Genomic DNA, 23,531 nt, shown 5'->3' on the forward strand with positions numbered 1-23,531 from the left:
GGGCTCATTAAAATCGGGGTAATGCTTTCCTCGTCTCGCCCCGTTGGAGAAATGAGGGAACCCTTGGGGGGAAAAATTGGGGAAAACGCAGCTCGGGCCCTGAGTTCGAGTTCTACTGCCGCCGCCGCCGCCCCCAGCAGGCACTCAGGAAAGCCTCTTCTGGCCTCCAGCTAACAAAACCGAAATATATTTTGCAGCCCGTTTTCAGATTCTGGGAATTCTGTCGGGTGATCCAAGTGCTTTCTCGAAGGAAAACAGTTTTAAATGTTGAACTGTTTTCTTCTCGAGTCCTCTAAAAGAGCAACGGTGTGTGTGTGTGTGTGTTGTTCCATTTCTTTTCAGCTACTTTACCCGTTGTCAATCAGGTGCGCAAAATTTGCAGGGCCAAGGGCGGAGGGCACGTGCGGCGCTCTCCATCTCCCAAGGTTTCCATTTTGGAAGTAAAAAAATCCCCTGAGGTCTGGTAGCCTCTTTTCAGATTTAAAAGTTTTTCGAACTAAATTCATTTTAAATGTGCTTCCTGTTTTTGGCTACCAGGGACTAAAACAATGTCTACATTTTGGAAGGAGAAAATGGCAAACAACAACGATACTATTAATTGGGCTTATTTTAGTTGGAGCAAGATGTAGATGAAATAAAAATAAATGAAGTGAAGTGAAACCAAAGTCATAATTGCAAACCCCCAAATAAACCCTTCACTACTTTTTCTGTCCTACATCCCACTCCAGATATCTTTGCATGAGGTTGAATGAAACTTTGAACCACTTAGAGGTGGCACTGAAGTTTTGGTACTGGGGAAAGGGGCTACTGCTTTTCTTCTTTTTCGCCTCTTAATATCTTTAACGGCAAAACCTGCCCTTCTTCTCCTGCCCTTCTTCTCCCCAGGTTCAGGCTGAAAATCCCAGGGGGTCCCAGTCAGCCAGCCAAAGACCCTCAGCCCCCCCCCCTCCATGATCCGTAACCTTTGCTAGCGGGTGAGACAGGGGAGGCGAGGAAGAGGACAGCCCAACTGTGGGAAGGCAGGCTCAGAGCAAACCTGCAGAAGAAACGGAAAGAGAACGGAAGAATAGAATACTGGAAAAGTTACTTGACAAGGGAACTCTTCCAACTGCAACAGCCTTTAGCTACTTTCACAGCTTACAACATACTTTCTTTCCAGGAAAACCCTGGAGATCATTCACACAACTCACTGGATTAGGTAAAAATTGTGGTTGAGTGCATTTGTGAGGATCTTAGCATATGGGGTAAAATTGGCAATGCTCTTCCAAGCATTGTAGAGCTTATTGATTGACGCAAGCTCACCCCCCCCACCATAAAAATATCTTTTGCTATTTCAGGTTCAGAGTGGTCATCAGGGCCCGGTGGGGGGGAAAAACCCCTCAGATGGTTTCCCATTCAATTTCTAATTAGGTTAACCAACCTTCCTTAAATTCAGCCAAGGCTGAATGTATTTTTCATCTTTTCTACAGCAGTGGGAAATCGGGCCGCTCAAACGAGGCTCATGCATATTTTGAAGCTGTTTCTTATATAATGTTTGTGCCGCAACACATTTTAGCTCAATAAGTCTCTCTCCCCACCCCCAAAGATACAGAACTCGCAGTTCCAGCTTTCAAAAGTCTTGCAATGTCTCAGCAATTATTTGCTTTGTAAATTCATTTTCATTCAGCGGAGAGGCATTAACATACTGGCTTCCAGACATCCTACTAAGCGGGTTGAAGCTGCACATTTTAAATTGACAGGGTTGTGAGCTGATGTAGAAGAAGCCTGAATCATGGGCATCTGAATACATTGAAATGATGTGGCAGTTTTGTGCCCTGCCAGGGCTGATTGTGCGCTGGCTCAGGGAAGCTCATTTCCCAGAGAGCAGCGGGCAACTTGGCTGTTGCCCCTTCCTAGGGGGGGCTCCTGATCTGCCCTCTTAAAAGCAGCCCACTTCTGGCAATATTGATCTCAGCAGGGAGCAGACTCTCCTGGCCTTGTTTGGGCTCCCCTCTCTCCAGAACTTCATCCCCTCAGAGATTAGACTGGCCCCCCCACTCTAGCACTCTTCCAGAAGGCACTGAAGACCTGGTTCTGCCAGTGAGCCTGGGGAACCCTGAGCGGGATGGAGCCCATTTAATGGCTCGTGTGATCTGCTGTCACTGGGGTGGATGGGTGATTTTATTATATTAATTTATTATGTGACTCTTCTTTTATTATTTTTCTTGTATTTATATGGGGTTTTATGTTCTGTAAGCTGCCTGGAGTCGTCATGTGTGAATAGGAGGCAATATAAATTCCATTAATTAATTAATTCAATAAATAAAATAAAATAATAAATAAATAAAATAATAAACAAATAAATAAAATAAATAAAATAAATAAACAAGCAAGCAAGCTGGGTTGGGTCTGCTAAAGATGGGCTAGGATGGGAGACCAACTCAGGGAAGTGCAGAAAGAAATGCTGGAAGAAAACGGGGCAAATCCTTTTGTGTCCCTAAATCAAGAATACTATCTGGACGTATCTCTGAAGCAGGTCACAGGGGTAGCAAGGGGGTCAGGCTGATGGAAGGAGTGTGAAGTGTTCCCCTTCTTGTTTATGTGTGCGCAATGGCACCCGCACTCTCAAAGGAGCAGAGATGCTGTTTGATGCTCAGATGCTGTTTCCCTCACCCGGAGGGGAGCTTTGCTCTTGACTTGTGGGCAGACTGGTCGTCGGGGAGTCCCCACATATGAACCCCCCCCCACTTCTGTTGGGTGGCTGAGCAGGACGGCCTCTGGATTGTGGAAAAGGCCAGGCTCCCAGGCATCATCTCGGAGGTGGGGGGAACTGCAGTGGGGAGCCTCCCTATGTATTCCCGCGTGCCTCCCCTGGGGAGTCGGCCCTTTGAAGCACACGGAAGAGTCAAGAGCATTGAATTATTGAATTGTTTTTGGCAAAGCAGCTCTTCTCCGGAGGTCGGGGGGGGTTGGAGGGGCTCCTGGGAACAATGGACGCAGATTGGATGGCAAAACACCCTGAGAGACTGTGTGGCAATGATCCGTGGGATGATGTCTAACATTGAAGTGTCTAGGGAGACTCTCAGTCCTCCAGCTCATGGGTGTCCCAAAGGTGCTTTTTTCAGGAGGCAACTGGACTTTCTTGGTTTTTCTTTGAAGATGTTTTGCTTCTCATCCAAGAAGCTTCTTCACCTTCTTCAGAGCTGAAGAAGTTTATTGGATAAGAAGCAAAATGTCTTTCAAGAAAAAACAAGGCAGTCCAGCTGCCTCTTGAAAAAGCACCTTTGGGACAAGATGGAAGTGAAGTGAAGGGCAGGGAGCACCAGACCTTGAGAAGCCTTTGGTTGGCTGCCCTGCGAGGGACCCAGGGATAGCTTCCCATCCATAGGGGCTGCAACTGTAAAGGCTCTGCATTTGGCATGGGGGGAGCAGAGGAACCTCCGGGCAGGAGGTGCTTCCCAACAAGAAGGCAATTTGAGGAGGGGTCCCTGCCAAGGAGAGGAGAGAGGCATCTAAGCAGAGGGAAAGATCTGGATGGAGAGGCCAGAGATGTTTTGCTGCAATTCTGGGGAGGGGATATTCTCAGGGCAGCTAAATGATCTCTGGGTTCCTCCTTGTCTGAGATCAGCTGAGCCATAGAAGCAGTGGTGGGATTCAGCCAGTTCGCACCACTTCGGGAGAACCGGTTGTTAACTTTCTGAGCAGTTTGGCAAACAGGTTGTTGGAAGAAATCATTAGGGCAGAGAACCGGTTGTTAAATTACTTGAATCTCACCACTGCATAGAAGTTTATGAACATTTGTAGGGCCTCTGATTGCTTCCTGCATGCACAGGCATTTGGGCAAGAGGAGCCCTTGGTTTCCCCCCCCCCTCACATGGTCACTGGGGATGATGAGAGTTTGTACCCAACATTATATCTGGAGGGTAATAGCTGTGGAAAGGACAATTTACTTTGTATTGACTGTAGTTAGTGCCTTTGGTAGAAATCTGAATTTTGGTATATGGAGAGAAAAACATTCTCACCTCCATCTTTGCTTTTTATAAGTCTTTTGTCATGGTTTCCTTCCTCCCTTTCTCCTCCTTCCTTCCTTCCTTCCTTCCTCCCTCCCTCCCTCCCTCCCTCCCTCTCCTTCCTTCCTTCTCTTCCTCCCTCCCTCCCTCCCTCCGTTCCTTCTCTTCCTCCCCCTCAGCTGAGAAATTTTCTCAGCCCTTGAGGAATTAATCAGCATTTTATTGATGCACCTTTGAAATCTTCATTGCACCTCTTGCTTAATGATTAATTTGGGACGTCTGTCGGTCTTCCCCTCAGAAAGAGCACATTCAGGAGTTCCCCTGCCAGGCTTCCCGTTCAGCATAATCTGGAGACCAATTTGCTGAAGCAGCAGCCAGGAGCAGCAGGAGCAGCAGCAGTGGCAGCGAGAAGGCAGCCCTGGGCTGGAGGGCAAGGGTTGTTCCCGGGCCCTTCTGGCAGCTGGTCTTGAGTCTGCGGAGGAAGGAAAGCTTAAATTGGTGGCCCTTCCTCCTCTGGGGGTGGGGGGTGGGGGGAAGCGCTTCTCACCTGAAGGGGCAGCTGTGCAGGAGAACTTCTGATGGGCCTGAGCTTGTAACCTACCCTTCCTTACTTCAATCTCCCAACACCCCCCAAAATGTATTTCTAGCTAATTTGACTGAACTTTCCCTCCCCATCTTTGTGGCTTCATCTGATGGCCAGGACACAACTATCTTCTCTTCATTTGTCATGGAGGACCTATTTCCCAGAGCTAGATCTAGTTTTGGGGTGGTCAATGGCCCTCCTCCTGCTCTTGGCTGGGACCACCCCCACTGCTGGCTCTCCCCAGCCTGAGGAGAAACTCTCTCTGAGCTGACCACCAACAGAAACACAAACTCACTTCCGGACAAAACCCACAGATTAGTGGCTTGTCGTATTGCGGGATCTTGGCCTATTGAGTTTAATGCAACCAGTTCTGGCTAAATGAAACAACGTTTTGCCTGATCGACCAACCGAGCTTTGGCCTCTTCCAGCCTGGACTTGGTCTTCCCTGGGTTTGTCAGGAAAAGTCAGGGAGAACTTCACAATTCTATCTGGAAGCCTTTGCAGTGCCTTTCCCTAGCTGGGAAGCCGCCTTAATCCAGGGAATTCCTCTTAGCAACTGGACGAGAGGCACAGTGGTTAGAATCGATGTCCAGCGAGGATTAGAGGTTCATTGGACCTGAGCCCCACTTCATTTTCATGAACCTGGAGCACAAGCGGCCATCCAGAATTCGTGCGGAATCTTTGAAGGGCGAAACTGGATTTTCCTGAGGATCTCCAGGGAAAGGAGCCATGTGCCAACTGTTCTTCAAAGACGAGCTTTTTCCCGAGAAGTGGCAGCTACTCAACTTCCACCTTCCCAGGAGGGTCCCTCTTTGGCGTCTTCCCTGGGATTGAGCAAAAGGGCACAAAGGCTGCCAAGAGAGAGGGAGAACCGGGCACCAAAATGAAGACTCTTCACGTCATGCTTTAGTGCTGTGGTTTCCCAATCTTGTCAACTTGAACATGTGTGGACTTCAGCTCCCAGCATTCTTTGCTGGCTGGGGATTTCTGGGAGTTGAAGTCCAAGATGGTTAGGGGACTGGAGGCTAACACATATGAAGAAGAACGGTTGCAGGAACTGGGCCTGGCTAGTCTAGTGAAGAGAAGGACCAGGGGAGACATGAGAGCTGTCTTCCAATACTTGGAGGGGCTGCCACAGAGAGGAGGAAGGGGGTCAGTCTGTTTTCCAAAGCGCTTGAAGGCCAGATAAGAAAGAATGGATGGAAACTGATCAAGGAGAGATTCAACCTGGAAATAAGGAGGAATTTTCTGACAGTGAGAACAATCAACCCATGGAACAGAAGTTGCCTTTGGAAGTTGTGGGAGCTTCATCCCTGGAGGCTTTCAAGAAGAGACTGGACTGCCATCTGTCAGAAATGGTGTAGGGCCATGATGGTGAACCCATGGCACACGGGCCAGAGGTGGCACGCAGAGCCCTCTCTGTGGGCACGTGCACCATCGCTAGTTGACCTTCTGGTTTCTTCACACATGCCGGAATGCCAGAAACCCAAAGACCAGCAAGCACATGTGCACGCATTCCAGTTTGGGCACTCGGTGCTGAAAAGGTTTACCATCACTGGTGTAGGGTCTCCTGTTTGGGCGGGGGGGTGGGTTGGACTAGATGACCTCCAAGGTCCCTTCCGACTCTGTTGATCTGTAAAACCTTGACCAGGTTGAGAAAGACTTCTAGGGACCTTAGCAGCAAAGTGGATGCCTTGGAGAAAAAGCAGAGAGGCCCAAGCACAGCTGCTTAAAAACATGTTGCTCTAGTCTAGGGTGGGTGTCTTCAACCTTGGCAACTTTAAGCCTGGAGGACTTCACCTCCCAAAATTCCCCAGCCAGCAAAACTCCTAGAATTCTGGGAGTTGAAGTCCTCCAGACTTAAAGTTACCAAGGTTGGAGACCCCGGTCTATGGGAAAGGCAGGTCTACCCATCTCATAAACTGTTTCAACTCCTACCATCAAAACGACACTATAGAGCATTGCACACCAGAACAATTAGACACAAGAACAGTTTTTTCCCGAAGGCCATCACCTTGCTAAACAAATAATTCCCTCAACACTGTCAAACTATTTACTAAATCTACACTACTATTAATCTTCTCATCGTTTTCATCACCAATCTCTTTCCACTTATGACTGTATGACGGTAACTTTTTGTTGCTATCATTAGGTTGAATTGCAAACTATGACCATCATTTGTGTTGTAAATGTTGTATCTTTGATGAAGGTATTTTTTTTTTTGTATGTACAATGAGAGCATATGCACCAAAACAAATTCCTTGTGTGTCCAATCACACTTGGCCAATAAATTCTATTCTATTATTATTCTCATCAAAGGACTGCAGTACACTTTCCCAGACTGTTCCTTTCCTCCAGCTCGGTTGGAGATGGATGCATGTAACCTGACTAGTCAAAACGGGTGTTAGCTTTTGCCCTACGAAGGCTGGGTCAATGACATGGCAAACCTCGCAGCCCTCCCCTCCCCCCTTCCTTTCCTGCTCAAGGTTTATATTACCTTTTCCATTTGCTTCTTGTAAAGATAAGGAAGGAAATGAGGTACATCGGAAGATTGCTGAGGGTGGAATGACCAGGGCTTAGCCAAGCATGTACCAATCGGCCCAAAGGCCTCGGAAGGGCAATTTCGGGGAAGAGTCAGGCCCAGCAGTGCTTCAGGGCTGCTCCTTTTATCTGTTTTAGAATACAATAGAATTCTTTATTGGCCAAGTGTGATTGGATACACAAGGGATTTGTTTTTGGTGCTCTCAGTATATATAAAGAAAAGATACATTCGTTAAGAATCATAAGGTACAACACTTAATGATAGTCATAGGGTACAAATAAGCAATCAGGAAACAATATCAATATAAATCATAAGGATACAAGCAACAAAGTTACAGTCATACAGTCATAAGTGGAAGGAGATTGGTGATGGGAACGATGAGAAGATTAATAGTAGTGCAGACTTAGTAAATAGTTTGACAGTGTTTAGGGAATTATTTCTTTAGCAGAGTGATGGCGTTCGGGAAGAAACTGTTCTTGTGTCTAGTTGTTCTGGTGTGCAGTGCTCTATAGCATCGTTTTGAGGGTAGAAGTTGAAACAGTTTATGTCCAGGGTGCGAGGGGTCTATAAATATTTTCACAGCCCTCTTTTTGACTCATGCAGTATACAGGTCCTCAATGGAAGGCAGGTTGGCAGCTGTTAAGTTCGGGCAATGAAGAGGCAGGAGACCAGTGAGTGACAACAGCTCTTTAGTTTATAGTGAACCCAGCGAAAAACCACAGGCAAAACCCCCTCTTTAAATACTATTTTGGCTGAGGCTTCAACCAATCAGCAACGTGCTAGTTCCCGCCCAAATTTCCCTCCTAAAGTTTAAATACATTACACTCCTTCCCTCCCAGAACGCATTGTACCCATATTTACATAAAATTTGCAAGTTATTTCTCCACGTAGTCACGCAGGTAGACAGGGCGTCTCCTAACTCTTTCTGACCTGCGCAATTCATTCTCTGGGAGTGAGTCGAGCTGGCCAGAGGGACTGTTTGTTCCTCCCAGCTCCTCCTCTGGGCCGTCCGGCCCTGGATTATTGGCAGAGTCGTCCCTGTTGTTTTCAGGAGGAACCGGTTGGCGTCGCTGGACTTCATCGGATTCATCAAACTCGCCTCGGGTTTGAGTCAGCTGTAGATTCAAACATTTGGTAGTCAGGGTCTGGCTGTTTGGTTTCTGTATTATTTGGTATTCGTTTTCTTAATTGGTCTATGTGGCGTCTCCAAACCCTGCCATCCTCCATGTCTACTATGTATGATTTTGGCCCGGTTATGCCTAGAATTGTCCCTTTTAACCATGTTGGGCCTTCGCTATAGTTGTGTGCCCATACTGGGTCACCTGCTGTCATCTCCCTAGTTTTTTCTTGGATACTCTTGTACCCATCTGGGGTGTAGGTTGGGTTTAGTCGGTCTAATGGGCACCTGAGTTTCCTGCCCATCAATAGTTCCGTTGGGCTGCGGCCAGTTGTCACACAGGGGGTTCTATGTTGGACTGCTAGGAAAGTATCGATTTTGGTTTGCCAATCTCCTGGACATCCTAGATAGCGCTTCCTTGGTGCTCCGAACGAAACGTTCTGCAAGTCCGTTCGTCGCCGGGTGGAAAGGCGCCGAGAGGACATGTCTGATGCCCTCTTCCGCTAAGTACCCTTCGAACTGGTTTGCCGTGAATTGCGGGCTGTTGTCGGAGACTAGGGTGTCGGGCAGGCCGTGTGTTACGAATAGATGCCTCAGGACTGTGATTACTGCTTCGGCCGTGGTGGTTTTCATGAGGATGATTTCTAACCATTTTGAGTAGGCATCTACTACAATTAAAAAGGTCTGCCCATGGAATGGCCCAGCAAAATCTATGTGAATCCTGGACCATGGCCCCTGGGGTTTCTCCCACTCTCTAATTGGGGCTGTAGGGGGTAGTGGCCTTGACTCTTGGCAGGATTGGCATTTCCCTACCCTGTCACTAATGTCCTTATCCATTAGGGGCCACCATACATAACTTCTCACCAAACTCTTCATTCTCACAATCCCCGGGTGGCCGCATGCAACAGTTCTAACACATTTCCGCGTAATTTTTCCGGGATAACCACTCTATCCCCCCATAACAGACACCCCCCTTGAACCGACAGTTCCGATCGTTTTTTCGCATAGTCTTTGAAACGCTCGCCCGGCGCAGCGGGCCATCCCCTTTGCACCCAACCGATTACAGTCCTTATTGTAATGTCCCTGTACGATGCCCTAGCCACTTCCTTAGATGTGACTGGGCCTGAGTCCAAAGAGTCAATGAGCAAGACGGGTGTCCCCGGGGTCGGGTCTTCGATAGTCTCTGGTAAAGGGCACCTGCTAAGAGCGTCCGCATGCCCTAAGTCTTTTCCCGGGCGATGGAGCAGTTTGTAAGAGTATGCTGCCAGGAAGATAGTCCATCGGGTCAGCCTGGGTGAAAGTGCAACGGGCGTTGGGCGGTCGCCCGCTAGGAGTCCCAGTAGGGGTCTATGGTCCGTGACAATCTCGAAATCTCGCCCAAATAAGTATTCGTGGAATTTCTTCACCCCGGAGACTATAGCCAATGCCTCCCTATCTAGCTGGCTGTAATTCCTTTCAGCTGAGGACATTGTTCGGGAATAATACGCTATAGGGGCTTCTGTTCCATTCGGTAACCTATGGCTGAGCACAGCCCCCACTCCGTAGGGAGAAGCATCGCAAACTAGTACTAGTGGCAACGTGCCATTGTACTGGATGAGGAGGCTATCGCTGGACAAAAGGTTTTTTACCCCGTCAAATGCCTTAGCCTCCACTCTGCCCCAGGACCAAACAGCTTTCTTTGCTAGTAATTTATGTAGCGGTTCGGCTATTGTTGCCTTATTCCTTAAAAATACCGCATAGAAATTAACAAGCCCTAAGAATGCTTGTAATTCCGTTTTATTTTTGGGAGCTGGAGCCTTCCTGATGGCCCTTACCTTGCTCTCGGTGGGGTGGATCCCTTTCCTGTCTATTCGGTATCCCAGGAACTCTACTGACTCTACCCCAATTTGGCATTTGTTAAGCTTAACCTTAAGTCCAGCAGACCTGAAAATGCCCAATACCTTCCTTAGTTTTACCCCTAGTTCATCTAAGTTTTCTGCCGATACCAATACATTGTCGAAGTATGGTACCACCCCGGGTAGACCCTGTAACAGTCGTTCGGTTTTGGAACAGCCCTGGAGCCACACTAACTCCGAACTGGAGTTGTGTGCATTTGAAAGCACCGCGATGCGTGACAATTGTCTGTGCCTCAGCTGTGCTGCTATCTACAGGTAGTTGCTGGTAGGCTTGAGCCAAATCGAGTTTGGTGAAAACCTGCCCTTGTCCTAACGAGTGCAGCAAGTGTTGCACTACCGGAACGGGGTATGCGCTTTTCTGCAATGCTTTGTTAAGCGTTGCCTTATAGTCAGCACAAATCCGGACCGATCCGTCCGGTTTGACTGGGGAAACTATGGGTGTCTCCCATTTTGCATGGTCGACGGGGACTAGTATTCCCTGGCTTACTAGTTTGTCTAACTCCCGGTCAATCTTGGGCTTTAGGGCGAATGGGACCCTCCTAGCCTTTAACCAGATAGGGGCAACTTGTGGGTCTAAGTTGAAAGAAATAGGGGTCCCCACGTACTTGTCTAGGCAGTCCTTGAAGACGTCCTCGAACTCCTTCAGTAGTTCATCCTTGAGGTTGACGTCGTTTCTGTAGACCCCGGTCACTCCCATGCCCAAAGCTCGGAACCAGTCCAGCCCTAGCAAACTCGGTAGAGTTCCATCTACTACGGTGATTGGCAGGGTCTTCTTGTGCTGTCCATACTTGACTTGGACGGACATGACCCCTTGAACAGGGATCCGATTTCCCTGGTAGTCTTGCACTCTTAGCTTCTAGGTTTGTAGCTGGCGCTTAGCGATGGCTGGCAAGTCTCTCATGATGGTGTCCCAGGACATAATTGTGATTGATGAGCCGGTGTCTACTTCCATTTGGCACGGTTACCCCTTCAATGTAAGTTTTGGTAAAAATCTTCTTTTCTAGTCGTGTCGATGCGTGGCCCACTCTCACAGTGGTCTGATTTAACTTCGCGCCCTTTTTGAATGGACCAATCCCGGGCCGCTTCGCTGCTCCGGCGCTCTGATTGGTCGGTTTGAATTTTTGGCGGGAAGGTAGGGGGGCTCGACAGGCCTGAGCTATGTGTCCTTTCTTTTCGCACCGCCAACAAACCGCGTCTTTGAACCTACAGTTTTGTCGTTGGTGTTGGCCCCCACAACTCACGCACTCATCCCGGTCACCTCTCTCCGGCCTCCCGGTGTGGAAAACCTCTTTCTCTTCCTCACCTTCCGATTCGGCCTGGGCTTCCTCGCTGTGGACCGGTGTTGTTTTCGCTCCGGCACCCTGCGCGTTCGGCTTTTGCAAGGTTTCCGCCGCTTTGGTGGACATCTCGTGAGCCCTGGGCTCGTCCAAGGCTATTGCCAAAGTCAGGTTGCTCTTAGACAGCAGCCGCCTTTGCAGTCGGATGTCCCTGACCCCACAAATGAGTTGTTCGAGTAAGGAGTCCTCCAAATCTCTACTCACAGTGGTTCGCGGCTTTCCTCAACGCGGCCATGTACACGCTTATCGATTCGCCCTCTCGCTGTACCCGTTGCCTCAACTCGAACCGTTGGACGAACTTTGAGGGTACCGGTGCGTAGTGCGCTCGAAGTGTTGTTTGTAGTGTTTGCCACGGTACCGATTGTACCGGCGTTGGCTCTGAAAGTGACTCCGCGGTATCGAAAACCTCTGGACCACAGTGGCTTAGGAAGTACGCTCGCTTCCGATTGTCCGAGACTCCTTGGAGTTCAAGGAAACACTCGAAACGAGCCATGTACGACCCCCATTTCTCCTTGGCTGGATCAAATGGCGCTGGCGGCGTGTAGCTGGACATCGCTAACTATCCGCCCTTGAAACTGGCTGGGTTCGCGAATTCCTTTGTTCCTTCAGCTCTTTTCCCGATCTCACTGCCTCAAAATCCCATCCTCGTCGCCAATGTTAAGTTCGGGCAATGAAGAGGCAGGAGACCAGTGAGTGACAACAGCTGTCTGTCTTGTTGGGTTGCAGAGCCAAACCAGACAGTTATGGAGGTGCAGTTGACGGACTCAGTAATTCCTCTCTAGAACTGTATCAGCAGCTCTTTGGGAAGTTTGAGCTTTCTGAGTTGGCACAAGAAGAACATTCTTTGTTGTGCTTTTTTGATGACTTTTTTGATGTTAGGTGTCCATTTTAGGTGTTGAGATATGATAGAACCTAAAATTTTGAAGGTCTTTACTGTTGATACTGTGTTGTCTAGTATTGTAAGAGGTGGTAGTATGGGAGGGTTTCTCCTAAAGTCTAGCACCATTTCTACGGTTTTGAGTGTGTTTAGTTCAAGATTGTTCTGGTCGCACCACGAGGCTAGATATCTTCATGTTCTTTAGATATCTAGATGACTTCTTGGAAGGTGGGGAGGTTTCCTCCCTCCTTCCCTCTCTGCCTCTTCTTGGTTCTGGTTGCAATAGCAGAGATAGAAACAAACAAGGACTCAGCCCAGTTCAGAAGGACAGGACCAAGCATCAGGCAGCCAAACATGAGTTGCTTAATGGTGAAATGGGCGGCGTATACATGTAATAAGTAAACAAACAATGGTTTGTAAACCACTGGGTTATGTGAAGGTAGCAAAGAAAATAGTTTGCCCTGTTAAATTCAGGGGTTATCTCAGGATACGGTCGAAAATGCCAAGATGACATCCGGAGTTACTCTGGGTGGTAAGATCGGTGGCATGTCAATTAAATAAATAAATAAGTTGAAGCTCTGACCATTTTTGTGTGCATAACAATGCCCTTAAAATGGAAAAAGAATAGAATAGAATAGAATAATAGATTTGGAAGGGACCTCGGAGGTCTTCTAGTCCAACCCCACTTAGGCAGGAAACCCTTCACCACTTCAGACAAATGATTGTCCAATCTCTTCTTAAAAACTTCCAGTGTTGAAGCATTCACAATTCACAATTGTTCCACTGGTTAATTGTTGTCAGGAAATTTCTCCTTAGTTCTGGATTGCTTCCCTCCTTGCTTAGTTTCCATCCATTGCTTCTTGTCCTGCCTTCAAGGGCTTTGGAGAATAGTTTGACTCCCTCTTCTTTGTGGCAGCCCCTGAGATATTGGAAGACTGCTATCATGTCACCCCTAGAAAGTCCTTCTTTTCATCAAACTAGACATACTCAGTTCCTGCAAACCGTTCATCCTGTTTTAGCCCCCAGTTCCCTAAAAGAAAAAGGGGAAAGCTTTCCTTATGCTATGGTGGGTCGCCATCTTGACTTATTGGATCCCGTGGTAACATTCAACTCTGGAGTGGGAGGGAATGAGGTCTAATGATACTTACGTTATTAGCCGTCGGATGGCTTTTTTCTTTGATGTGTGGCATCAACCTCAAAGGAGGGTGAGGGTGTGTCTGTGAGGAGAGTGGGAAGCAGAGCTTAGCCCTCGCCCTGGCTGAGGTTTCTTTCTGGATTGCATTTCCCCATAGAAGTTTGTGGGGAGAAAAGCTCTCCCAGAACCAAGCTCTGAATTGGGATGTGTGTTACATTGATTCCTTCCCTGAGAAGAGATGGAAGTTCAGAATAACAGAGTTAGAAAGGTCCTTGGAGGTCATCTAGTCCAGGGGTCTCCAACCTTGGTCCCTTTAAGACTTGTGGACTTCAACTCCCAGAGTCCCTCAGCCAGCAAAGCTGGCTGAGGGAACTCTGGGAGTTGAAGTCCACAAGTCTTAAAGGGACCAAGGTTGGAGACCCCTGATCTAGTCCAACCTAGGCTGGTCTTCTCCTTGATTAGTTTCCATCCATTGTTTTTTTATCCTGCTTTCAGGTGCTTTGGGGAATAGGTTGACTCCCTCTTCTTTGTGGCAGCCCCTCAGATATTGGAAGACTGCCATCATGTCGCCCCGAATCCTTCTCTTTGTTAGACTAAAAGTACCCAGTTCTTGCAACTCCTCATTATATGGTTTTGCCTCCAGTCTCCAAATCATCTTTGTTGCTTTTCTCTGCACACTTCCTGGTGTCTCGGCGTCTTTTTTGTATTGCGGTGACCAAATTGGGCTGGTTTAGCTCAGGCTGGTAAGGCCTGTTATTAAGAACACAAAGCCTGCAATTACTGCAGGTTCGAGCCCGGCCCAAGGTTGACTCAGCCTTCCATCCTTTATAAGGTAGGTAAAATGAGGACCCAGATTGTTGGGGGGGCAATAAGTTGACTTTGTAAAAATATACAAATAGAATGAGACTATTGCCTTATACACTGTAAGCCGCCCTGAGTCTTCGGAGAAGGGCGGGGTATAAATGTAAACAAAAAATAAATAAAATTACAAGCATGAACTTACCTTACACTGGATGAGTCGATCTCTCTCTCTCTCTCTCTCTTTCTTTTCCCTTTTGCAAGACAGCTATTTTTACCGGAATCTATAAATAAGGCCACGACTGAAAAATAATTGACAATGTCTTGCATTCTTTTCGGGTGGGACTTCCTGAGCTCCCTGCTGGTCTTAGGGAACAAAATGGATATCTGGGGTTTAAATGGCTTAGGGCCAGGGTACTTACGGGACCGCCTGCTGTTACCGAATACCTCCCACCGACCTGTACGCTCGCACAGAGAGGGACTCCTTAGGGTGCCGTCCGCCAAGCAATGTCAGCTGGCAGCCCCCAGGGGGAGGGCCTTCTCTGTGGGGGCTCCCACCCTTTGGAACAAACTTCCCCCTGGACTTCGGCAACTGCCGGACCTTCGGACTTTCCGCCGAGAGCTGAAGACCTATTTGTTTGTTCGCGCAGAACTGGCATAGGATTTTATTAGGATTTTAATTAGTTTTAATGTTTTAACATTCTATAATTCGGGGTTTTATTTTAAATGTTTTCATTCGGCCATTTGTATAATAAGTTTTTTAATTATGGTTTTATGTGTATATTGCTGTTGTTTTTTATTATGGCTGTAAACCGCCCTGAGTCCTTCGGGAGAAGGGCGGTATAAAAATTTAATAAATAGATAAATAAATAAATAAATATCACGGGCATTGTGCAAGCTGTGGCCATCATTTTACCTTTGGTGTCTCCCCCCCCACCCCCACCCCCCATCCACAAACACTCCACGAGCAATATGTTTTCTAATAACTTTCTCCAGCCTGGGTCTTTCTTGATGGTCTCAAAGTCAGAGTCAACCTCTCTTCCCCAAGTGGGGGCATCTTGGAAGTGCCCATCCCTGGCCATGTCTCGAGGGTGACTTCCCAATCTAGCCTCCAGCCCTGATGGTCTCCCGAATCCTAAGGAGGACGGTCCCTATCTTGGGACACGGTTGCCCAGCTGTTGCCCTTGACTGCAGGACAGAGGCACTGCCTTCCCTCTACACTCTGGGAGCCTGGCCAGTGGCTGAGATGGCATTTGGGCAAGGCTGGCAGGTTACGGAGACTGGCATTCGGAGTTTCTGTAGAACTACAGTGTGACAGTTCTTCAGGCCCCAAATCCTGGTTGTGCGAGAAAGGGTCTGTCAGACCTGCCCCAGTCTGATCGCCTCTTGACTCCATTTGGTTGCAGTGAAAATGCACTTTTACTAAGAGATGCTGATCGCAGGAGAATCAGGTGGAATCTGAAGTTCCCATGCATCAATACGCAACTATCCCCTCGGTTCCCCCGAGCCCTCCCCCCACAGTCCCTCTGTGTGCAACCAATCCGGCACTGCCGAGATGTTTTGGAAAACACTGAGGTGTTTAGGTGGGTGACATCCCACGCTCAGGGCAAACGGACTTGAAGATGCCAGCATGAATCAGATTCCAAACCACTCTGATCTTCCTCAACCGATAGAACAGAAGTTGCCTTCGGAAGTTGTGGGAGCTTCATCACTGGAAGCTTTCAAGAAGAGACTGGACTGCCATCGGTCAGAAATGCTGTAGGGTCTCCTGCTTGGATGGGGGGTTGGACTAGACGACCTACAAGGTCCCTTCCAACTCTGTTAATCTGTTTAAAACTGTCAATTCCAATTCCCCATCATAAAGGTATGCAGCTTTATTGGCCATTTGTCCCCCCTACCTTCCCCAGTTGATAGCGGAATGCCAGCAAGGCTCCAAGCCGAAGGTGGTGAATCTGACTGGGTCAAGATTTCAAATTGACCTTATTTGGTGCTTACAACATATTGCATTTTTTTATCCTACGCAGGTCACCCAAGAAGCCACATGACGACCAAAGTAGCAAGAAGAAGCCCAGTTTTGTGGAAAGCCATTCAGCAGCGGCCACCATGGTGACTTTCCCTGGCTCCTGTTGCTCGTTGACTGGCTTGGAGGTCCCCACCGCCCAGAGGCTGGGCTGAAGGTGCTGCTTCCTCCCTCAGTCCTTCCCTGGCCGGACGGCTTCTGTTGCTTGACTCGCCATGGGAGGATGCTTCTCCAAACCCAAACCAGGTGAGCTTCTTCTCAGCAAAACTTTCTGGCTCCATGGCCCAAACGTGGCCTCTTTTGTGCAGAGCTATGATTAAACTAGGTCAGGCATGCCGGAGGCCTTTCTGCCAAGAGAGTCAGTGGAGAATTTCAACGTGGCAGGATTGCTAAAGCAATTGGCTAATCCCTTGGAAACTTCATTTCATGCAAGCATAATTCTTTAATAGAAGATTAAGAACCCTTCCTGGAAGACTGTGGGGGGCAAAGTGGGGGGGGCGTCTTTCTGGAGGAGCAGTCGGAGATCAAGTCTCTTGAGAAAGAGAGGCCAAAGCTGGGGGAAAGTAAAGCCCTTGTAAAGTTGGCACTTGGGCATCAATTAGGGCTGAATGTCAGTGCAGGAAAACCTTTAGACCAAAGCAGGTGGCACTTCCCAAACAAAGACAGTGGGATTAGGCAAAGGAATTCTTCTGCAAATCTGTTGCACGTCGAGTGAACCATAAAATGTGAATTTTAAGAGCCCACTCAACTATTAAAACCAGGCCCTGAGTGATGGTTCTCCAATCTTCCACTTGTCTATGGAGATTCTCGGTCATTCAGGTCACAGTTGTCTCAAAGGGGCTTTTTGAAAAGACAATTGGACTTTCTTGTTTTTCCTTGAAGACATTTCGCTTCTCATCCAAGAAGCTTCTTCTGTTCCACTTGAACTCCTCACTCTTCCCACTATTGGTCCTGCTGACCAACTAATCTAGCCTTCAAACATAAGATACCCTTTTAGCATTCAGCTGGAACATGTTTTCCTGTATCTTAAATAACAGATAACAGATTAACAGAGTTGGAAGGGTCTAGTCCAACCCCTTCCCCAAGCAGGAGACCCTACACCACTTCTGACAGATGGGACTCCAGTCTTTCTTGAAAGCTTCCAGGGATGAAGCTCCCACAACTTCCGAAGGCAACTTCTATTCCATCGGTTGATTGTTCTCAGTGTCAGAAAAGTTCTCCTTATTTCCAGGTTGAATCACTCTTTGTTCAGTTTCCATCCATTATTCCTTGTCTGGCCTTCGGGTGCTTTGCAAAATAGCTTGATCCCCTCCTCTCTGTGGCAGCCCCTCAAATATTAGAAGATGCTATCTTGTCTCCTTCTCTTCACTAGACTAGCCATGCCCAGTTCCTGCAGCAGTTCTTCTTTGTATGTTTTAGTCTCCAGTCCCCTCATCATCCTGGTTGCTCTGTGATTCCTTGTCCTAAACTCTAGAGGGGGAGGGGAGTCATTGGGTGACCCCCTGCCAAGTATTCGAAGAGGACCGCCCAGTCCTTCCTCAGTCTCCTCAGGGCTCCTCAGTCCCAACTCTTGCAGGGCAGCCATTTTGGAGTCCTGACCATCTTTTTTGTCCTTCACTGAATTGTTCCAGGTTCTGCTAAGGTTATTTAGCAGTTAGATATTTGTACGTGTCTTGGATTGTTGTGTAAATTCAGTTAATTTAGTTAATTTTTTTTATCATACTACTTATTTGCTAACACTTATATCTTACCCAATTACAAATGTTCCTGATGGCTAACATCAGTTTTAACATATTAAGTGAAAATAATCATCATAATATAAAAATACCTGTAAATGACAGCATCAAATACGAAATAGCAGAGTATAAGCATTTTACTTATTTTAAGTTTACTTTAGATATTTTAAACGATGGGAGGGATGGAACGTATGAATTTCAAAGGGAAAAAGGATCCACCCTGGTTGGGAAGTGGAGCTCAGAGCATCTCATGAACAGGAAAGGTAGATCACCTTGGCAGGAGATCTTGTCAGTTGCTTGTAGCTAAACCACGTAAGGTTTTACAGGTAATAACTAGCACTTTAAACCCCACCTGGAAACAAATCGGTAACCAATAAAGCTGGGCTTGGCACCCTCCAAATATTCTTCAAGAGCAGTGCCCCAAAGAACATATTGCAAGAGTCCAGCTGTGAAGTAATAAAAGCATAAGTGATTCTTGCTAAGGTCTCCTGTTTTAAAAATGACTGCAGCTTGGGAGTATACTATCCTGAGTTGGACAAGGGCTTAAATCAGCTGGATCCATGCACTTAGGAAGGAGATCCTTGGAGACCAGGCAGAAGGTGTTTAGTCTGGTTGCACTGATAGCATCCCTCTACCCTTTCTCACTCTCCCAAACTCTTCACCCCTATTCTGGCTCCCGGAAGAAGCCAGGTGGAGCAAGCATCTACCGCACACATGCCTGGCTTCACCCTGTGAGGAACCCTGTCTTTTTCACCTGAGTCCACCAGCTTCCAAGAATCTCAGGTCCTTTCTCAAGACCCTCAACACATGGCTTCCAGTTTATTTACACTGCATCATGGGACCGTATAAACTCAGTGCATTTGATTTGAGGCTCTATGTATCATCCCAACCCTGAAAATGGATTTCTTCAGTGACCAGGTTAGGAGAGTTGAACAAAGTTATGTCCTGGGAAATCCAGTTAACTCTTGTTTATGGCCGAGTTATTCAGGCTAGAGTGGGGGAGGACTTAAGAGAAGAGTTAGAACAGGGATCTCCAAACTTGGCAAATTTAAGACCTGTGGCCTTCAACTCCCAGAATTCCTCAACTAGCCATCTCATTCCCAAGCCAAACAACTCATCTCAGGAATTCTAGGAGTTGAAGTCCATAGGGCGTAAACCGTAAAGGACCATCGTTGCCCATTCTTGCTCTATTGCCTACTAATTGACGTGAAGAAGAGCAACTAAGATGATCAAAGGCCTGGAGAGTAAGAACATGTGAAGAACAGCTGCAGGACTTGGGTACGGCCAGTCTAGAGAAAAGAAGGACTAGCGGGGACATGATACTAGTGTTCCAGTATCTGAGGGGCTGCCACAAAGAAGAAGGGGGTCAACATACTCTCCAAAGCACCAGAAAACAAGACAAGAAACAATAGTTGGAAACTAACCAAGGAATTAAGGAGAAACTTCCTAACAGTGAGGACAATTAACCAGTGGAACAGCAGAAATCATGGGTGCTCCATCAATGGAGGTTTTTAAGAAGACACTGGACCTCCACCTGACTGTGATATAGGCTCTCCTGCTTGAGCAGGGGGCTGGACTAGAAGACCTCCATGGTCCTTTCCAGCTTATTCTCTTCTGTTCTGTTCTGTTCTATTCTCTGTTCTATTAATTCTTTTTAATATTTTAATAACTGTATTTGAGCACAGTACAGGTAGTCCTCGACTTACAACAGTTCATTTAGTGACCAAAGTTACAACGGCACTTGGGATCTAAATGCCATCTATAAAACATTTTATAACAATTTTCCCTTAAATTCTGTGCCTGCGTGAATTTAACATTTCTAACCCAAATTTTTTCCCAAGTTTCCAATAATATTGGCTCCTGAAAATTTTGTGCCCACTTTATCATACAGTCTTTTACCAAGTTCCTTTCAGAATCAATTTCAAGTAACACATTATACAATCTCTTTATATGCTCCTGAGACTAATTTCTAATTTGCTTTACCAAATTTTCCTCATTCTGCACTATACCAATTTTCTGATCTTCCTTCCATCTGGCAGGTAGTTGCCCGTATTGAAACCAAGTATAATTTTTCCCTTCTTCTTTTAATACGTGCAAAGATTTTAATTGCAAACTACCTCTTTCATTATATAAAAGATCTTTATATGTAATCATTTCCTGGTCCTGTTCTAAATTTATATTCTCTATTGTATGTCTAGGACTTGCCCACAGAGGAACCTTGTAATTTAATTTATAAAAATATTTCTTCCAGACACGCAACAGGTAGACATACTACAGGTAGTCCTCGACTTACAACAGTTCATTTAGTGACCATTCAAAGTTACAACGGCACTGAAAAAAGTGACTTATGACCGTTTTTCACACTTACAATCCTTGTAGCATCCCCGTGGTCACATGATCAAAATTCAGACGCTTGGCAGCTGGTTCATATTTACGACGGGCGCAGTGTCCAGGGGTCACGTGATCCCCTTTACAATCTTCGGACAAGCAAAGTCTGTGGAGAAGCCAGTTTCACCTGTGTTGCTAACTTCACAACTGCAGCGCCTCCCTTAACCACCGTGGCAAGAGGACTTCCGGTGGCTCCACCTCTTCGCTGAGCCCCTAATTAAAGGGGCTCCGCACTGAACATCGTAAAGCCAGGAAAAGCCGGCTTTAATCTTTTTCCCTGGATGAAAGGGAAAAGATAAGAGTAGCAGGGAAGTGTTGGTAGACCTCCCCAGAGGCTTTGTTTTAATTAAGCAGAGCCCCGAAGGGTCGACGGGTCCCATAAATATTCCTGCCATACTCCGACTTCAGTGCGTGCCTGCAAAAGCAGGAAAAGAAGAAAGTGTCCATCTCTGCTAATTGTCTTATCTTCATGGATTTCTTTAAGCAGACGGAATGAGTGCCAGCGGACAATTACTGGATTGCAAGTATTTTTGATTTCCTGACTTCTACCTTCTAAAAAGAACCACCATGGCAAGAAAGGTCGTAAGATGGGACAAAACTCACTTAAATGTTTCGCTTAGCAACGGAAATTTGGGGCTCAATTGTGGTCATAAGTCGAGGACTCCCTGTAGCTGAAGGAAGGAATTCCAAGAAGGAATTGAGGTTGAGACCCAGATTGGGAAGATGCACCAACATCTGGGTTGGGGGGGAAGCAGCGTGAAACCCTGTTTTGATGTGGTCAGGAAAACAACCTGAGTTTGGTTGGCACACTTTCTGCTTGATGGTTCCTAGTGTACCAGGCTGAGGCTGGCATTGGGCGGCCCTTTGAGGAGGCAAACCGTCCGCCCGGTTTCGCCTCTGTCAGATCCTCCTGGCAGCCAGGCTGAATCTGCTATTTTGAGCCAATGGCTCTGTTCTGGTGCTGCCAGTCTTCAAAGATAAGAAAACGAAGAGTAAGACGAGAGGTCGTAAAGTTGCTTACTTCATGGGACTAATGGAAAAGTTCCCGGAGAGAATTCATGGGAATTGCTTTTCCTACTCCAAAGTTGTCATTTAAATGCTAATCATTACAGCCTTACGGTGCAGTAATCATTCCTGTGGCAAAGGGCCGTGCAGTGTTGTTTAGAAACGATTAGAAAGCCCTCATGTTTATTAAATTCCTTGCGGAGGAAAATCTGCCGACTCAGCGAGACTTCGGGAAGGTATGAAATCTCCCTCCTTTCCCAGCTTTTCGTTCTGCCAACGCAGCTCTTGTGGGTCTTCTGATCTTGACTGGTCTGGGGTGGGCAGGGCTGTTTGGGAGGGAGGGACGGGACAGGAGGAAAACCTGCCAAGAAGGTATCCAAGTCTAATCAGAGGGTGAGGAAATTTGCTCTCTTTGGTCCTGCTGAAAGGGCTAAAGTAGCCCTTCTGAGCCAACTCCAGCTCCACCGGCTGAGCAGTTTCCATTCTTGCCAAGAATGGTGCAAAAGCCAACAGCAATAGCAATAGCACTTAGTGGATAAGGGAAACACTGTGGACATAGTTTACTTAGACTTCAGTAAGGCATTCGACAAAGTAGACCACAGCCCACTTCTTGATAAGATAGAAGAATGTAGGATAGAGGAATCAGATGGATTCACCACTGGCTGACCAACTACACTCAATATGTAGTCCTCAATAGAACTACACCAACCTGGAGGAAAGCATGCAGTGGGGTACCCCACAGTTCTGTCTTAGCCCCAGTACTTTTCAACATCTTCATAAATTATCTAGATGATGGGGTAGAAGAGGTATTCATTACATTTGCAGATGACAACAAGCTGAGTGGGACTTGTCGTGTCCCACTCCTCCGCTGACGGCCGGGTCAGGGAAATCCGAATCAGGCGTGCCTCTGCAGCTCTGCCCAAAGTCCTAGCAAAGTCCTCAGAGCAGGCAGGAGACCAGAAAGTGACTTCAGCAAGATATGTTTAGACTTTGCCTGACTCAGAGAATGCCAGAAAGCAGATCCTTTATATAGGCCATGGGGTGTGGCTCCATGACTCAGCACTTATCCAGGCCTGCCCCTCCCTTCCTTCTGTTGCCTCCGTCTATCAAGTCTTCTGACGCGAGGGTTACTCCAGTCTGCAGCTGTTGGCAATTGACCTCCCTCAGGCTCACATGCTGTGGAGGAGGGGGAGGGGTCTAGTTGCTCCGTTTGCCTGGGCATGGAGCCAGAGCTGGGGGCTGGAGGTATTTCCTCCTCTTCAGCCTGTCTGGGCATGGAACCAGGGCTGGGGCCGGGAGGCATACTAGGACATTCCTGTGTGTTCGGAAGCAGATAAGAAGGCCCCAGCTGTGGTGAGATCGGACGAGACACAACAGGACTGTCAACCCACAAGTTGAAGTTGTGGGTGCTCCATCACCGGAGATTTTCAATACACTGGTGAGCCGTTTGTCTGGGATGGCATAGGTTGTCCTACTCAAGCAGCGGGTTGGACTAGAAGACCTCTGAGGTACCTTCCAGCCCAACAATTCTAAGTTCCTTAAGACAGACTCTTTGCATAGTTGGAAATATTTCTCTCCATCTGGGCTCAGCTGGTATTGTAGGGTAAATTGCCAACTGATCCTCCTTCTGTCTTTATTATTGGGGTCTGCTGTCCCTTCCATTCTTTTCCTGGCCCCCCACCCCATCTCTCCCCACTCCTGTTGGGAAGTCACCTTTGGAACCACATAAATCAGTGGGCCTCAGCTGTGGATGTGGCTAAAAGAAAAGTGCTTTGGTGGTGATACCCTACAGGTATGGTTAGTGAAGCTACTTCAGGAGAAAACGTGGGATGGGGGGACGACACCTGAGGAAGTGCCCTAAATTCTCTCAGAATAGGGTTAGGCAATTTGCATCTCACCTAGCATTGCAGGAACCAGCCTGGTAGGTTTGTGGGCCAGAATGTGGTTTGTTTGAACATAGGAGGAGCTGCGTAATTGTAGTTGTTGGCCTTGGCTTAAGATCTCCAGCCAACCGGTATTTTCCTGTTAACTGAAATGGACTTTCCCCCCCTCCACTTCTCTCTCTTCCTTTCCCTCCCCCCCCTCCTCCCCCACTTCCTCCTTCCCCCC

The 23,531-nt window shown here is 47.4% G+C and overlaps 1 protein-coding gene across 1 annotated transcript in view; it reads left to right on the forward strand.

Moving 5' to 3' along the window:
• The first annotated feature begins 998 nt into the window (after positions 1–998).
• Positions 999–23,531, forward strand: part of AIFM3 (apoptosis inducing factor mitochondria associated 3) — a 57,249-nt gene continuing 34,716 nt past the window's right edge. Inside the window, exons 1-2 of the mRNA XM_058158430.1 lie at positions 999–1,198; positions 16,298–16,539. Of these exons, the coding sequence (XP_058014413.1) occupies positions 16,509–16,539 (31 nt within the window). The 5' untranslated portion in view covers positions 999–1,198; positions 16,298–16,508. The remainder of the gene's footprint in view (positions 1,199–16,297; positions 16,540–23,531) is intronic.

Source organism: Ahaetulla prasina, chromosome 15 (assembly GCF_028640845.1).
Source record: "Ahaetulla prasina isolate Xishuangbanna chromosome 15, ASM2864084v1, whole genome shotgun sequence".
In the NCBI taxonomy this organism is placed as follows: Eukaryota; Metazoa; Chordata; class Lepidosauria; order Squamata; family Colubridae; genus Ahaetulla; species Ahaetulla prasina.